Source organism: Didymella exigua (assembly GCF_010094145.1).
Source record: "Didymella exigua CBS 183.55 unplaced genomic scaffold M421scaffold_5, whole genome shotgun sequence".
In the NCBI taxonomy this organism is placed as follows: Eukaryota; Fungi; Ascomycota; class Dothideomycetes; order Pleosporales; family Didymellaceae; genus Didymella; species Didymella exigua.
The window spans coordinates 1,260,909-1,277,036 of NW_022984779.1; the positions used below are offsets into that span (position 1 = coordinate 1,260,909).

Genomic DNA, 16,128 nt, shown 5'->3' on the forward strand with positions numbered 1-16,128 from the left:
CTGGGAAATGGTGAGTCGTAGCTCCGGCGTCGCCAGCGATTGCAGGGCAGTTTAATTACACTGCCAGAGGTCTCAGCCGAGAGTGACGTCATGAGTCGAGGGCTGCCGTAGCGCCGCGGACCTGGAGTACTGGCCATTGTGTCAAAAGCAAAGCCATGAAACTAGAGGGAGGGCTCCTAATATATGTTCCATCGATCGAGTCCGCCGGTTGAAAAGCACGCAAACTCGCTCAATGTTACTTACGTCGATTCTGACTGTTGCGTTTCAAGCCACCCCAAGAAGATGTTGTACTCGACAAGACGACTCAATCTTAGCAAGCTTTCTTTTGTCTTCACCTTTGCTCGTTTCTATTGCGTGGATCAGTCGACAGGTTTTGCCTCGAACCTCTTTGGACGTTCAGGGACGGGCACGACCGCACTCCTGCGGACCAGATGAACACATCCCCAAATCTAGATCCTCTAGCGGACCACCCTTGATAGTTATTACGTTTGTATTACACTCTTCAAAATGCACATGTGCATGATGCGGCTGCGGCTGCCTTTTGCAGAAGATGCCTCGCTGCATTCGCCACCTTCTACAAGTCCACAGGAACGACCGAAGTGCGTGGTCGATTGATCTTTCAGGCAGCTCGAGAACAAGAGTTAGATAGCAGATGTGTCGAGGGCGCTCGCCGATCTTTTGCGACATTCGAGGCAGTGACGATGGTAGAGCTCTACAAGTGCTGGATGTCCATGTTGCAACTAGTCAGACAGTGCGTTGCACAGTCAAATCGCGAAGGGAATAGAGGTGCGCAAATGTAGCGGAACTCGATGCAGAAGGAATAATGACAGAGCTTGGGTGTAAGCAGTACCGGCAGGTCAAGGTCACCTACGCGATGACATGGGTCCGGCACTGGCAGCTCAACGCTGAGTCGCAACGGTGATTCGGTTTCAGGTCCTGTGGAGTTTTCGCACAGCGATCTACCTAGACATGTTCCATCTAGAACGCCCTACAAGCTGTATAGCGCAGATTGAACGACCGATGGAGTCACTGCCATTGTGAGTGGATGGTCTTGCTGCTATTGTAAGCTGTATTGCAACCCTTTCGCGCAAACTGTAGACGGCAGACCGTATCTTCGAATGAGGTACGATAGCGCCGGGTCTGTACCACGATCATGCTTCAAAGGTCTTGTACTGGATCTCTACGAGCCTTGCAACAATGCGCCTGGAATCTGCGTAAGCAATGCCCAAACTGTCAACACATCCACAGGAGCATAGCGACCATCACAACAACCCCCTCGGCACAAATACACGTTCTTGGATTGGGAGGTATTGGCACCTTTGCAGCACACACTCTTACCGACATTCCAACAAGACCTGCAGTGAAACTGTTGCTCTATCGGCAGTATATGAGGGATGATTACAATCGGAGAGGCAACCGGATCACACTAGAGACTCGTGAAGGCGAGCTTGTTGAGCATTCGGGCTACGAATTCGAAGCGGTCGTTTTAGACTATACCGCAACTAGGTCTGCTGTGCAGACAACACCCAGCTATGTCAAGAATACAATCGATCATCTGATCGTGTGCGTCAAGTCTACTCAGACCGTTACAGCCTTACGCCCTCTGGTACCCCGGCTTACGCCCGCACCGTCAATCCTGCTCCTCCAAAATGGTGCTGGCATGATTGAAGACGTCAATGAGGATATATGGCCGAACCCAAAGACACGACCCAGCTATATAACCGCGTCATCTCGCATGGCGTGACGCTCAAAGGCCCGTTCGACATCAAGCACACTGGCCCTGCTGCCACTTCTCTTGGGCCTGTCCCGCGTGGCGATGGTATCGATCAAACAATATCACCCTCAGCCGCCTTCCTTTTAGGGGCGCTATCTCGAGCTCCACGCCTAAACTGTCAGTCATACGGGTGGCTCGATATTCTGCAGCGGCAGCTAGAAAAACTCGCGGTAAATGCATTCAGCAACCCCCTGACGGCTCTGGCCGACTCGACAGTCGAGTATTTCTTCAGTATACCTGAAGTCCGCAGCGCACTCATGCACGAGATGTCCTCTGTGATCTTTGAACTACCCGAGCTTCAGAGTGTGCCGGGTGTACAGGAGCGCTTATCCGCGAAAGGACTCGAGGCTACTGTGATGGAGGTTATTGTGCAGAACAGGAGTACGACGTGCTCTATGGTTTGGGACATGAGGGCTGCAAGAGAGACGGATATACGGTATATCAATGGGTACTGGGCGAGACGGGGTAGAACGATGAGATAGTGCAGAAGATACAGGCGATAACAGCTGAGAGGCAGAAGTGTCGAAGCAAACAAGGAGGGTCAAGATAAATGATAAGCGTCGAAGCAGAGCGAGACTAGAGAGCATCACTTCGGACGAGAGAAGCAATTCACGACTTGCAATTCTAGAGGAGTGTTGTGTCGAGCACGGAACTTGCTGAAGCGGCTCGAAGCTTCCAACCTTGGAACTGTGACGGAGGCTGCCCCACATGGTGAACATCCTCCACCCCGCGAATAATCCAAACATTGTGCAGCCTGGGATTGCCGCATAGCAACACACACCACACAAAGTGTAGCGACCCGAAAAGATGGTGATCAACTACAGTAAATGGGTACGGAGAAAAAGTCTCGCCCCCTGCAACACAGCTACTGACGCGCGCAGGACGCTCTCGAGCTCTCGGACGACAGCGACATCGAAGTGCACCCGAATGTCGACAAGAAGTCTTTCATCCGCGCAAAGCAGGCGCAGATCCACCAGGAGCGCGACCACAGGAAGCACCAAATCAAGACGCTCAAGTATGAGCGCATCATAAACGACGGCCTCATCGCGCGCATCGACAGCCTGCTCACAGCGCTGAAGTCGCACAAGGACAAGCTTGCAGACGGCGGCAATGAGGACCAGCTGGTGTTCCAGGCCATGATGGAGGGCATGATGGGCCAGAAGGAGAACGCCCCGCCGCCGCCACCGGAGGGCGTGCACGAGCACATCAAGGACAAGCCAACATACCCGCAGATGATGGCTAGCATGGTGGACATCGTGAAGAAGGAGATCGACGCAAGCAACAGCACAGACTCGCGGTACGAGCAGTTCATCTCCGGGCTACAAAAGGAGAAGGGCCGCGTAGAGGACCTCCAGAAGCAGCTCCTGGCGAAGCTGGCCGAGCTCGAGAAGGAAGAGAAGAGGCACATCACGAGTGAAGATATGAAGGAGGGCTTTAGCTACTCAGCCGTCAAGAAGGAAGACCAGAAGAAACCCACGCCCACCCCCTCCACATCCAAGACCGAGACCGTCGAGCTCCTCAACGCCCCCAAGCGGCCCGGAGCCACACGCACCGACACCGCCGACTCAGGTGCTGACGCCGACATTGAAGAAGGCACCGCCGTCGACGACGACGATAACGTCGAAGCCTCACCGCTCGCCAAGAAATTTGCCGCTATAAAAGCCGGCGACTGGTACGCATGTCTCCAGTTCCTAATGGCGCATTCGGAAATCCTAAAAGAATCCGAAACCGACGGCCTCCTTGTCGAAGCATTCAACTCGCAGCTCGACGGCAAGCCCAAACACGCCCGACAGTGCGTGCACCAAGGCTTGCTGCTGCAGTACTGTCGCCAGCTCGGCGGGCGGCAGGGCGTGGAGCTGTTCTTCAAGCGCATCCAGAGCCGCGACCACCAGGCGAGCAAGATGTTCAACGACGACGTCGATCAGACGTATCACCGCATCAAGACGCGCGCGGCTGAGATCCTGAAAGAGCGCGAAGCCAACCCCGAGGGTGAGGGCATCGAGCAGATCCAACTCCACGCCGTCGACCCGGGGACGGAGATCAGGATCCAAGTTCCGTCCGCGAAATCAACGGCGACGGATCCGCAGGAGCGCGAGATCGAGACGATGGCCCGCGACATCTTCGAGACATTTCCCCCGGGCCTACAGCGCGCGCTGGAGACGGGCAAGCTGGAGGAGATCAACAAGGTGCTTGCGAAGATGAGCGTTGAGGAGGCGGAGGAGGTGGTCGAGAAGCTGGGCGAGGGTGGCATGTTGAGCGTCGAGCAGGGCGTCATTGACGCGACGACCGAGGAGGGGCAGAGGACGTTTGAGGAGATTGAGAGGAGTAGGCGGATGCCTGGAGATAAAGTGAGCGACGAGGTGGATCCTGAGACTGGGGATCCCGCGTAAAGCGCGTGGTATGGATGTGCTCCGTAACGGTTTCACAAGTATGTGGATGGATGGATACTGTACGATACAATGCCGAGATGATGGTCTCCACGAATCATGCATCATGACTTCATCAGCCTTCGCACACAATACGGCTGTTGTTATTGACGCTCCCTCGAGTTCTCTCTATACCCGTCTGCACGCTTCCGCTGTCCCAAACCCTAAATCAGCTCCTGCAGCTGCCCATCAATCCCATCCATATCCCCATCGCCCTGGAACGCCGCCCACTCATCCTCCCCACCCCTTGACATCTTCCTCTTCTTCGCCGCCTGCTCGTGCGCAAGTTGTCCATGCACACCGCCCTCCTGACCGGGCCGGGCGTGCTGCAGACTCTTCAGCAGATCATGCGGCACGTTCACATGGGCGCTGAACGCCGTCTGAAAGCTAGTCAGCGAGCTGGTGTTGCCAAGCGCAGGCGTAGTTTCCGGCACGACAGGTTGGGAGACGGGTGCAGGCAGCACGTCGTCGCCCATGTCGGGCACAGGCTCGACGGGCTGCGCGGCGGCATTCGCAGGCGAGCCGACGGGCGTGAACGACTCCATGGGCGGGGGCGTGAGGTCCTCAATCTCCGGCTTCTGCGCCCCGAGAGGCGGAGATGGAGCGACGGGGAGTGGCGCGGCGGATATGCGGTTTGTTTCTATCGCGGAGAGGCCCTGCAGGATTGCGTCTTCGACGGCGCGCTTGCGCGACTCTATGGCGTCTCTGCGCGTCTTCAGATCGGCGGCGGCGGTGCGGTCAGCGGAGAGCTTGTGCTTTTGCGTCGCGAGGAGCGTCTCCAGGCCGGTTATGAGGGCTTGTCGCGCTTTGATGCTCTCTGCGACTGCGCCCTCGGCGACTGCGAGCTTCTTGACGAGCGTGGAGAGGCCCGCGGCGTGGACGGGTGCAGAGGGGATGGTGTAGTCTGGATTAGTGACCTTTTCGTATTCCTGGTTTGCAGCGCCGACGGCGGGTTTGGCTGTGAGATCTGCCTTGTTGACGGACGTGGCGAGGGGAGCGACGGGCGTGAGCTCAGCCGGGACCGTGGAGCCCGAGAACAGACTGCCGCCCAGAGCCGGCTTGCGGCCGATTGACTTGGACGAGTCGATGTCGTTCATGACTTTCTCGATGTTCTGCTGCACAGGCTGGGCGAAGATGGCGCGCTGGCGCCATACTTCGACGACGCGGCGGATCTTGTTCTGGACGTCGCTGGGCGAGCCTTTGTAGGCTGCCGATGTGGCCTCGGCAATAATGGGCTCGTAGGCTCTGAGAAACTCTTCCTTCTTGCGCATCTTGGACGTCTGAGTGATTTCGTTGGCGAGGTAGACCAGGACCAGCTTCTTGTTCGGCGTCGACTCTTTCATGCGCTGCAGCCATACTGCGGCAATGCGTTCGGCGTGTCGTCTGTGCAGTTGTTGGGTCAGCAGTGCTCGGCGCGTGATGTTCGTGTGTTGCGTGGGTGCTCGCACTTTCGACATGGGCTGGGTGCATCTTCACGCCGTGGTCGTGCGAAAGTGCGGTGTAGATGGGGCTTTACCTGTGAAAGAGGATCCACTGGCCGACAGTCGAGATGGAGTCTTGCGTCTCATTGAGAGACGAAAGCTTCGCCTTCAGGCTGTCCTCTGTAAAGGCCATGATGAGGGAATCACGCGTCGACAACAATCACTACTGAGAGACAAGCGCCCACGCGAGCACCTTCACAAACAGGATGCTCTGACGATGGCTCGTGTTGTGTGGGAGCTCACGTGCAGTAAGTATTTCAGTAGTCTGCAACAACTGCCTGTGTCTGCTGCACAAATGCCCCGATGACGTGTGGTGGACGGATTGAATGCGAGGAGCTCGAGGTGAGGCTGCGGGCGCTAGGGTGAGCTAACGTCGGCGATACGTGGCCGGGCCTCCGACTCCTGTGCGGTCAGCAGCGAGAGTTGCCCATGGTCGTCGACAGCGACGCAAACAATCAATTGCTGCTATCCCCGTCATCTCCCCTCTCCTTTAGATTTAGACACACGCCACACGCACCATGGCGGACCGATTTCCCTCGTTAGACGAATTCGACGCTGGTAGGCTCCACCATTGCACCTCGAACGAGCTCTAGCCTATATGCCGAAGCTGAACTACTGCAGGTCAGAGCGAAGCACGCGGCGATGCGACCAGCTTCGACGCCCTCGGTGACGATGCGGGCGACGACTTCCTCTCACGCGAGCGCGCACTGCTCGGCGACGACGCGGACCAGTTTGCCTCGGAGAACGACAAGCTGGCAACAGTAGAGGACGGCGAGGACGACCTACTTGGCGGAGACTTTGGCGGCCAGGCCAACGTCGGCTCGCAGGAGATGAGCGGCTTCGAGAGCTCATTCCCCGCCATCGACACAACCAACGAGGTAGGCATGCGCTGCTCCTGGCCCCGATGCGCCGGCTGCGCGGAGACAGCTGGCGTCTGAGAGGCAAATCCGTGTGCATACATACACTCGAACGGCGCTGACTGCAGCAGCACATGGCCCCCGGCGGCACAATCACAGGCTCCTCGCTGCCCTTCCTCCCCGGCCAGCCCGCACCTTCGTTCACACCCCAGCGCTCCGACTCGCCAGAGCCCGATGTCGTCCGAGAATGGCGCGAGCGCCGTGACCTCCAGATCCAGCACCGCGACGAGGTGTCTGCCGAGCGCAAGAGCAAGACGATCCAGGAGGCGCAGCAGAACATCGACGACTTCTACGAGAACTACAACAACAAGAAGGACAAGGAGATTGCCAAGACACGGAAGGAGGCTGAGGAGTTTCTTGCCAACCGCGACGACACAACCGCCGGAGGAACCAGCTGGGAGCGCATTGCCAAGCTGGTTGATCTGAGCGGCAAGGGCACAAAGGGCGGAGCGTCGGGCAGCGAGAAGGCACGCTTCAGGGAGCTGCTGATCAGCCTGAAGAAGGACGACAAGGCGCCTGGCGCGACCGGGTACTAGGGGACTGGGGTACTGGGTGGGGCACGAGGTGTGGACGGGAGACAGTGAAAAGAGACGCGACACGATTCTTTGGGGACGCTTATGCATGACTTTGGGCAAGCCCGGGATACCTGGACGCGACTTGGAGTTTATGGATTGGTTGCAGACTACCTTACGCAACTGTGTTAATACCGCTGTTGGACTTGCCCATGCCTGTTGATTGACCAGAAGCCATTGCTACCGGATGCTGAATTTATTTTGCTCATAGATGCCCGGCTGGTCTATTCCTGCCGAGCTCATCGCGCTACGCCGCGGTCCCTGCGTCTGGGCATGATGTAGACATGTTTTGCAGGAGATGTGTGTCGTGGGGCTTTCTGGAGACTAGAACCAATCGTGTTATTACTATATGCAGCTCTCTCCGCGACGTGAAATATGGCTTCGACGCTAGTGCCGGCCTGAGTCGTGCGAGACGTTTCATGCTGTACCCCTCGAAGTCCCCTTGCGATTTCGCCTGCAGCGCAAACCGCTCCTCACCAACCTCACGACCGTAACGACTCTCCTGTCTGCTCCTCTTTCTGTTGTCTGGCACCGTGCCGACTTGCCCCGACTTGCCCTGCTGCTGTCACATCATCGCTGAACCAGCACCCCGCCCGCGCATAGCCACAGTTCCCTGCGATAGATTCCACGCCCGCGTTTCCTAGTCTCACCGCCCGCAAGACTCGATCACGACGCGTTCCGCCGTTCCCACAGACTTTTGCTGCACACACCGGGCTCTTCTTCTTAACGCGACCGACACTCGTTACCTGTAAACATGCCCGAGACCACCAAAGTCGTGCCCCTCACGTGCCACGGGCATTCGCGCCCGGTCCCACATATCCACTTCTCCTCGATCGTGGACGAGGACCAGTTTTACATCATCTCGGCATGCAAAGACGGCAACCCAATGCTGCGCGACGGCGTGACGGGCGACTGGATAGGAACCTTCTTGGGCCACAAGGGCGCAGTCTGGCAAGCGAGGCTTTCTTCAGACGCTTCGCTGGCCGCGACCGCTTCTGCCGACTTTTCTGCGTAGGCCAAGCTCTGCGAACCCTTTGGCGCTCTGTCTAACACGCTGCAGGAAAGTGTGGGACACACACACCGGGGAGGCCCTCCACACTCTTTCGCACAGCCACATCGTCCGCGCTGTCGCGTTCCCAAACCAACCGAATCCGCAAATCCTGGCGACCGGTGGCATGGAGAAGAAGCTGCGCATTTTCGACCTTTCACAGGGTGGTGACTCGGCGCCGAGCTATGAGATCGGCGCAGGCGTACACACTGGAACGATCAAGTCGATCGTGTGGACATCGGACCCGAACATCTTGATCACAGCAGCAGAGGACAAGAAAATTAGGTGGTGGGATCTGCGAACACAGTCGATGACTGGCGAGTACGCTGTTGAGGGCGCAGTGGGCACCTGCGAGTTGGATAACACCTCTCCAGACGGCGTGCTGAGCGTGGCTGCTGGAAACAGCGTCTACTTCTTCAACAGCCTCCAGCCAGGGTCGCTGATCAAGACGATCAAGACGCCGTACGACATCGCGAGTGTAGCGCTGCATAGCGGCGCGCGCAGGTTCATCACCGGTGGCAGCAACCAGAACGATACCTGGGTCAGGCTATGGGATTTTGACGAGGAGAAGGAACTGGAGACGAACAAGGGTCATCACGGCCCGGTCTGGTCGGCAAGCTTTTCGCCGGATGGCAAGCTATACGCGACAGGCAGTGAAGATGGCACTGTCAAGCTTTGGAAATATACCAAAGGCGCGTACGGTCTCTGGCGGTGAACGAGTTATGTCGAGCGTGCAGGATCTGTGCATTGGCATATCCACCCTTTTGCTGCAGTCCTCGAGCCAGAACACTCAATACAACGCCTACATGCACAACACTCATCTCCATCTCCACAGGTGCTGCGTGCATTGCTGACTTTCGCGAAGTCGGGATACAGATAGAGCTATGCTGGCAAGCTCAAGATTGCGGCTAACGGCATCCTATAGTAAATGCCGGCTATGCCAGCCAGGGCATGCACAACCGAGAATTGCCCAATTCAGCCATCCGGAAGCACACACAACAGCATGCGGTAATGATAGGTCGGCTTGGCAAACCACGATAAGCACTCAACGGTGCCATGATAACTAGCAATATGCATAACCCTTGATCCTCCATGCCAAGAGTGGGCAGACGACTCACAGGTTTACCATGATAAGATGGGATGGCCCCGCGACAGCGATACATCAGACGTCGCTCGCGTTGGTTCAACGATATACCCAACGATAAGTTCATACGTATGCCACCGCTCAGCAACCTTCAACTTTAATCGCATACTCGACGAGGACCAGGCATAGCACAAATCGAAATGTCGAAAGAGAAGAAAGATGGCATCGCCACAGCGCCCAGCATCGAGGAAGGGCAAATGGCCGCCGAAAAGCAGATGCGCGACATCGGCGCCGACCTATATCTCGAAGTCCAGCAGTATACGCGGGAAGAGCTCGACGCAGAGAGGAAGATTGTCTTGCGCAAGATAGACTGGGTAATCATGCCAATGGTACGATGCAGGCCTCTCTTACACTCTCCACTCAACGCTGACATGACTAGATCTGTATGACCTACATGATTCAATTTCTCGACAAATTGTCTCTCAACTACGCTTCGGCGTACTCTCTTATCCCAGATCTGGGGCTCGAGGGCCAGCGGTACTCTTGGGTGGCTGCTATCTTCAATTTTGGGTATTTGTTCTGGGCCTTGCCGGCGAATTATCTCATCCAAAGATTGCCCGTGAGCAAGTACACCGGGACCATGATACTCATCTGGTCGATCTTGCTCTGCTGCCATGTAGCGGCTAAGAACTATGCTGGCATGCTGGTCCTGCGCTTCCTCCTGGGCATGTTTGAAGCCTCGTGAGTCGTCTCCCAACCCCGCTGCAACATCCCCCATACTGAAGCGTCCCAGCATCTCCCCCGCCATCATGAACATCGTCAGCATGTTCTACACACGCTCCGAGCAGCCACTACGGATGTGTGTGTTCCTCGCCTTCAACGGCATGGCGACCATGGTCGGCGCCTTGCTGGGTTACGGGCTCGGCCACGCCCACTCCCCACACATCAAGACATGGCAGCTGATCTTCCTTGTCATCGGACTCGTGAACTTCGTTTGGTCCATCATCTTCTTATGGATCATGCCCGATAGCCCTGCGACGGCCAAGTTTCTCACGCACAAGCAGCGCATCGTGGCCATCGACCGCATCGCAGGCAACATGATCGGAGTCAAGACGAAGCAATTCCAGACCAGCCAGGCGCTCGAGGCGCTGCTGGATATCAAAGTGCATTGCCTGATGCTGATCGGCCTGGGCTGCGGCGTCATCAACGGCGGCGTGTCCAACTTCGCATCCAGTTTGATCCGCGGCTTCGGCTTCGACGGCATCTACGCCACGCTGCTGCAACTCCCCACGGGCGCAATCGAGTTCGTCGTCGTCCCCTTGTGCGGGCTCGCTGCTGGCTACTTCAAAAACACGCGCTGTCTGATCCTGGCCTTCATCTGCCTGCCGCCGCTGGGCGGGCTGCTGGGTATCCGACTTACGCCGCTCAGCGAGCGGTGGAGTCTAGTCGGATGCACATGGCTGCAGTACATCGTCGGGGCGCCGGTGATCCTGTCCTGGAACCTCCTTACCAGCAACATCGCGGGACATACGAAGCGGAGCACGGCGAATGGGTTGTGGTTTGTCTTCTACGCCGCGGGCAACATCGTGGGTGCGAATATCTTCTTTGCACGGGAGAAGCCGAGATATTTCTCCGCGCTGACGGGGCTGATTGTGTGCTATTGCGGTATGTTTGCTGTTGCCATGTTTCTAAGGCAGTACATGTCCTGGGAGAATAAGAGGAGGGATAGGAGATATGGTGTCGGTGAGGACGAGCAGGCTATCAGGGATGGGTTCAAGGACCAGACGGATATGCAGGCAAAACACTTCAGGTATGCGTTGTAAGTGCAAGCCCTTCGTAGACCAGTGCCAACGACGCTGGAAGTGCTTGCTGGGTTGCTGAAGCTGCTTCGATGGCCTCTACGAATGCTGATAATTGCATAATTCGAGACCTTTATATCATTCAACATCAGCTTCCACTTCCTGAATGAACAACGATCATAATTTACAAACTGGTTTTCTGATTCTGTCTCGTGCCTCTACCGGTATCGACCTCGACCTCTGCAATGACATTGAATTGACAAGATTATGCTAAGCCGCTACCCAACCGATCGTTCTGAGCTTTAATCAGTGCAGAGGTATGTGTATCTCTGACAGACTTCCAATAAGGCTTATTAGAGGGTTGCTAAGGGGGGAGTCTGACTACGAGATACGGACATGGCTTATGCGGGTGCCTGAACGCGCTCATGTCTCCGCGCTAAAGTTGTGCAATAATCAACACCAGATTGATCAGCAGATCTCTGATTGACAAGACTTTCCTCTTGATTTCTGGTGTCGGCGCTTTGACTGCTGCAAACGCATCGGCAATAGGTGCCATCATGACTGAGCCCTGGCTGGGCCGTCGTCGCCGCTTCCGGGACTGAACGATGACATCATCCCAGCCAATTGTGCAGTTCGTAAGGTACTTTTGTCGGTCGTGTTTCGTCTCGGCCCTAGATGACAGGACAGCTGGTGTAGACACAGGAAACTATGTAATTGGACCTGGAGTTTCCCTCATAAGTTCAGTAACATTGCTACGTAGAATCTCTTACTGTTCGGCAATTCCAAATCCCTTTCAAACATGGCCCTGGACTACAGTTCTCAGATACAGAAGTCAGCAGATTTGGGCAATGCGACACCATTGTTGTCTGTTCGTGATTCTGACAAATCGAGGCCTTATATTCCGCGCGCCGGAATTTCCACTGATGGCTGGTCTGAAGAGGGCGAAGCAACAGCGACATGCTTTTGTGGCACTATTCGGCTTGCTTTTGTAAGTGTTCTTTTTTAATCCAGCATTTCCTAGCTGCTCGAGTGGCTATCTACGATTCGTCTCCTCTTCTTCCAGTCACTAATCTTCGTAGCATACCATTTGTGAAACATACTCACACATCTTAGCCAACAAACGCGCCTGGCCTCGTAGACTCATTCGTCTGTAATTATGCCGATTGCCGCAAACTTACCGTTGCGATGTTCACCTCATTCATCACAAACGATGAGTATCTCAAGCACCTCCGTGGCCGCGCCAACCTCAAGACCTTTGCACAAAACGCCTCTATTGCCAGTCAGACTCTTATGACGAACTACTTCTGCGACACCTGTGGAACTTTAATGTATCGTATTGCTGAAAGGCTCCCTAGACGCAGTCTCTTGAGATTAGGCACTGTAGATGATTTCAATCTCGCGGAGACAAAACTCAAACCAAGGACAGAAATTTTCACCAAGGATCGCGTCAGCTGGATCCCAGGCGTACTTGGTGAAGATGTGAAGAGTTTTAAGGCCAGTCCGGCTTGAGCTTACGGAGTTGAAAACTGATGAAGAGGGAAGATCGCCTTAAGTCTTTTGCCTGAATAGCTAACTATACTTACTTACCTCTGCGTGTGTTAATAATTGCAACTTAATGATTTATGCAACAACTTGTCAACATCGTGAAGGACACATACACCGACGCCCAGCTCAACTACGCATATGAAAGTGACGCCAACAACAATATGAAGGGTTTTCTTTCTTTCGACTACAATTACTTCACGACTGGAGAGAACGAGGATGTCGGAAAGAAGCTTGGGCAGTATTACAGCAAACCTGGTCAACTCAACATTGACAATAAGTGCTTTGTGTCAAGTTTGAACGGTGACAATGAGCCATCCAAGTTTTTGACGCAAAGACTATCCGTACCGCCACCGGTACTGACCTTTATCTGGTGCCCATCCTGTCACCTCACAACACCGCTGCAGCCTAATCTACTGTGAACGATTTCGATGAGGCTTCTAACTGGATGGGCTGGGACAGCAACGGCGCGAACAGGGCTCCAAGTGGTGGCGTAAATATTACCACTTCGCAGGACGACGCTGCATACACCGAGTGGCTTGGGGACAAGGCATACATGGCCCCAGTATCTCCCTGGTTTTTCGCGAACTTGCCTTCCAAGGCATGGAACTTCCCAGGGGACCTGCTTTGATTCAATCGTTGGAATGAGATTCTCGAGCTTGCACCTCCCATGATCGAGATTGTCATTTGGAACGACAATGGCGAGTCGCATTACATCGGTGCTGGTTCAGAGACTGACAAACACACTGACGATAGTTCGAGCGCCTATGCCAACAACATGCCACACGGTGGTTGGCTTGAGATGGCGGAGCCTTACATAGCTGCATTCAAGGCTGGCACGAAAGTGCCGACCATCACCGACGAGAAGCTTGTCTACTGGTACCACCAAAGTCCTAGGGCCACATGTGGCGCCTTTGATGGCATCGAGACGCTCCAGGACTCCGTTTTCGTTGTGGCTCTGCCCAAGAGCGCTGGTACCATCACTGTTACTTCGGGCGGAAACACCAAGACATTCGAAGCAGCTGCAGGCGCCAGTGCTTACGAGATCGATATGGGGGTTGGCAAGCAAACCTTTAGCCTTGCCCGTAGTAGCGGCGATGTCTTTAGAAGTACTGGTATTCTCGAGATTTCGAATAATTGCGGCCCTACTACCCTAAATGCCTTTGTCGGTACTGCTAAGAGTAGTGTAATACTATGAAGTTAACATGTTTTACAAGCAAGCGGGCCACCCCACTAACTTTGCGCAACGTGTATACTTCGATCAACCATAGCCCCCTCCCACCACAGCCAAAACAGCTCTCATGAGGCTGATGTAAACCTCGCAATCTTAGCTCTTATCAACGCTAAATATCAACTAAGAGATCTGCTGCCTATACGTACAGAGTCTCTTGAACTACCCTCCAACACCAACGCGCTGGGACGCGCGCCTGACGCGATTGCCAGCCCAACTTAAAGAAGCTCACCAAGCTAGAGGAGCAGGTGATTATCAGACATATACTCGACTTGGATACACGTGGATTTGCGCCTACGTACGATGCTGTACGTGATATGGCTGATAAGCTGCTGGCTGCGCGCGGCGCTGGTCAGGTAGGCGTCCACTGGCCGCGCAACTTTGTCAAGCGTACAGACAGTCTCACAACGCGTTTCAATCGAGCGTACGATATACAGAGAGCCCAGTGTGAGGATCTAGTCCTAATTAGGAGCTGGTTTAAGCTTGTAGAGGAGACAAAGGCTAAGTACAGCATCTGCAATAATGACGTCTACAACTTTAACAAGGCTGGCTTTATAATAGGCAAGATCATGACTTAGCTTGTTGTGACAGGTTCAGAGAGGAGAGGCAGGCCAAAGGCTATCTAGCTAGGCAATTGTGAGTGGGTGACGTTGATTGCTGCAATTAACGCAGCTGGCTGGTCAGTCCCACCATTCCTTATCTTTGCTGGCAAGTACCACCTCTCTGCCTAGTACGAGGAGGATATCCCACGCAACTAGGCAATTGCAGTTAGCAACAATAGCTAGACAAATAACAAGCTAGGCGTAGAGTGGCTGAAGCACTTTAATACTTACATGAAGACTTGCGTTGTTAGTGCGCGCCACCTGCTCGTCCTTGACAGCTACCGGTACGTGAGCCACCACTCTCTTAAGTTTTAAGAGCTTTGCAAGGAGAATAATATCTACACGCTCTGCATGCCACCTCACTTATCCCACCTGCTGCAGCTGCTTAATGTTGGCTGCTTCTTGCTATTGATGCGCGCGTACAGTCGTGAGGTTGAGAGCCTGATCCGCCACCACATCAACCACATCACTAAGCTCGAGTTTCTGCCAGCGTTTAAGGCAGCATTCAATCAATCGCTCACCTTAGCCAATATCTGCTCAGCTTTTCGAGGCGCAGGCCTTGTTCCTCTCCAGCCAGACGCTGTTCTATCAAAGCTAGACGTGCAGCTGCGTACGCCGTCTCCAGCTGCTGCTCTACTAGAGGCTCCCTGGGAGGCTCGTACACCGAGCAACGTACGCGAGCTTGAGGCTCAATCAACTCTTATACGTGAGCGCGTACGCCAGCATAAGAGCTCGTCACCAGCTTCTATTATTAAAGCAATTAACCAGCTAAAGAAGGGCGCTGAGGTGATAATACTCTCTGCTGAGCTGATGCGCGATCAGATCACCAGCCTTGAGCGAGCCAACAAGGCAGCGTCAGCGCGTAAGCAATGGAAGAAAAAGCGTATACAGAAGCGAGGGACCTTAACAAAGGGAGAGGGAGAGGATATACTCGCTCAACGTGAGGTTGAGCAGCAGATTTCTTGTGAAGAGCGTCAAGGAGGAGCATGATCAGGCCTTAGCCGCCAGGCTCTCGCGCGCTGCACAAGGTGCAGAGAGACTGGGCATAACTCACGTACGTGTAGAAAAGATACATTAGATATTGCTTAATTTACTCTACAAACATCTATATACTATGTTATCACGTTGTTGAGATATACGCTTGTAGAGGTGCGCAAAGTTGGTAGGGTGGCCCGCTCGCTTGTATGGCCCGCTCGCTTGTAAAACATGTTATACTAAATATTAACTCTTAAATGTTTGTTAGGGCCAAAAATCGTGCATAGGTTGGGGACGTGTACAGGGCGGTAAGACACAGTAGGCCTTGATAGTCACCTCTGTTGACTACCTTGGACTAGGCTGGCGGATGGGTAGGGTAGGGTAGGGTATAGGTATAGTCACGTGACTAATGGGTAGGAACTAGGTAGGGTACACGAGGTACCCTACCCAAACGGTTTGGGTAGGGTAGCACGTGACTGGGTATAGGTATAGGTAGGGTAGCACGTGACTAGGTATAGGTATAGGTAGGGTAGCTAGGTAGGGTCTAGGAATGGGTAGTCATCAGCTATTTTTAGAAAGTTCTGCCAATAACTTTTATCACAGTGATTCATCACAGTGTGCAAAATTCCAGGTTGGTAATACACTAGTTCTACATTCTCACTATTTGCGGGGTCTAC

At 54.4% G+C, this 16,128-nt stretch overlaps 9 protein-coding genes across 9 annotated transcripts; 8 read left to right on the forward strand and 1 right to left on the reverse strand.

The window, feature by feature from the left end:
• The first annotated feature begins 1,439 nt into the window (after positions 1–1,439).
• M421DRAFT_417700 (6-phosphogluconate dehydrogenase C-terminal domain-like protein) lies at positions 1,440–2,359 on the forward strand. The gene has a single exon (XM_033591568.1). The coding sequence runs from the start codon at positions 1,687–1,689 to the stop codon at positions 2,254–2,256; it is 570 nt and encodes a 189-aa protein (XP_033452221.1). The 5' UTR covers positions 1,440–1,686; the 3' UTR covers positions 2,257–2,359.
• Positions 2,360–2,502: 143 nt separating this feature from the next.
• On the forward strand, positions 2,503–4,511 carry M421DRAFT_417701 (uncharacterized protein). The gene is made up of 2 exons (XM_033591569.1): positions 2,503–2,605; positions 2,656–4,511. The coding sequence occupies exons 1-2, from the start codon at positions 2,582–2,584 to the stop codon at positions 4,162–4,164; spliced, it is 1,533 nt and encodes a 510-aa protein (XP_033452222.1). The 5' UTR covers positions 2,503–2,581; the 3' UTR covers positions 4,165–4,511.
• Positions 4,365–5,814, reverse strand: M421DRAFT_55849 (DUF618-domain-containing protein; the record flags this gene model as incomplete). Its single annotated transcript, XM_033595338.1, has 2 exons — positions 4,365–5,583; positions 5,717–5,814. 2 exons carry the CDS (start codon positions 5,812–5,814, stop codon positions 4,365–4,367), a joined length of 1,317 nt encoding a protein of 438 aa, XP_033452223.1.
• Positions 5,815–6,199: 385 nt separating this feature from the next.
• M421DRAFT_2580 (clathrin light chain) lies at positions 6,200–7,134 on the forward strand (the record flags this gene model as incomplete). Its single annotated transcript, XM_033588656.1, has 3 exons — positions 6,200–6,239; positions 6,303–6,559; positions 6,670–7,134. 3 exons carry the CDS (start codon positions 6,200–6,202, stop codon positions 7,132–7,134), a joined length of 762 nt encoding a protein of 253 aa, XP_033452224.1.
• A 660-nt stretch (positions 7,135–7,794) lies between these two features.
• On the forward strand, positions 7,795–9,043 carry M421DRAFT_324319 (WD domain-containing protein). The gene is made up of 2 exons (XM_033589325.1): positions 7,795–8,181; positions 8,231–9,043. Exons 1-2 carry the CDS (start codon positions 7,925–7,927, stop codon positions 8,931–8,933), a joined length of 960 nt encoding a protein of 319 aa, XP_033452225.1. The 5' UTR covers positions 7,795–7,924; the 3' UTR covers positions 8,934–9,043.
• Positions 9,044–9,502: 459 nt separating this feature from the next.
• M421DRAFT_55946 (allantoin permease) lies at positions 9,503–11,125 on the forward strand (the record flags this gene model as incomplete). Its single annotated transcript, XM_033595343.1, has 3 exons — positions 9,503–9,691; positions 9,742–10,043; positions 10,096–11,125. 3 exons carry the CDS (start codon positions 9,503–9,505, stop codon positions 11,123–11,125), a joined length of 1,521 nt encoding a protein of 506 aa, XP_033452226.1.
• Positions 11,126–11,900: 775 nt separating this feature from the next.
• Positions 11,901–12,610, forward strand: M421DRAFT_90167 (uncharacterized protein; the record flags this gene model as incomplete). Its single annotated transcript, XM_033597831.1, has 2 exons — positions 11,901–12,089; positions 12,215–12,610. The coding sequence occupies 2 exons, from the start codon at positions 11,901–11,903 to the stop codon at positions 12,608–12,610; spliced, it is 585 nt and encodes a 194-aa protein (XP_033452227.1).
• Positions 12,611–13,313: 703 nt separating this feature from the next.
• Positions 13,314–13,841, forward strand: M421DRAFT_2583 (glycoside hydrolase family 71 protein; the record flags this gene model as incomplete). Its single annotated transcript, XM_033588658.1, has 1 exon — positions 13,314–13,841. One exon carries the CDS (start codon positions 13,314–13,316, stop codon positions 13,839–13,841), a length of 528 nt encoding a protein of 175 aa, XP_033452228.1.
• Positions 13,842–15,103: 1,262 nt separating this feature from the next.
• On the forward strand, positions 15,104–15,343 carry M421DRAFT_46877 (uncharacterized protein; the record flags this gene model as incomplete). Its single annotated transcript, XM_033594706.1, has 2 exons — positions 15,104–15,148; positions 15,200–15,343. Coding segments are annotated over 2 exons (189 nt in total), but the record flags the coding sequence as incomplete, so codon positions are not given.
• Positions 15,344–16,128: the final 785 nt, after the last annotated feature.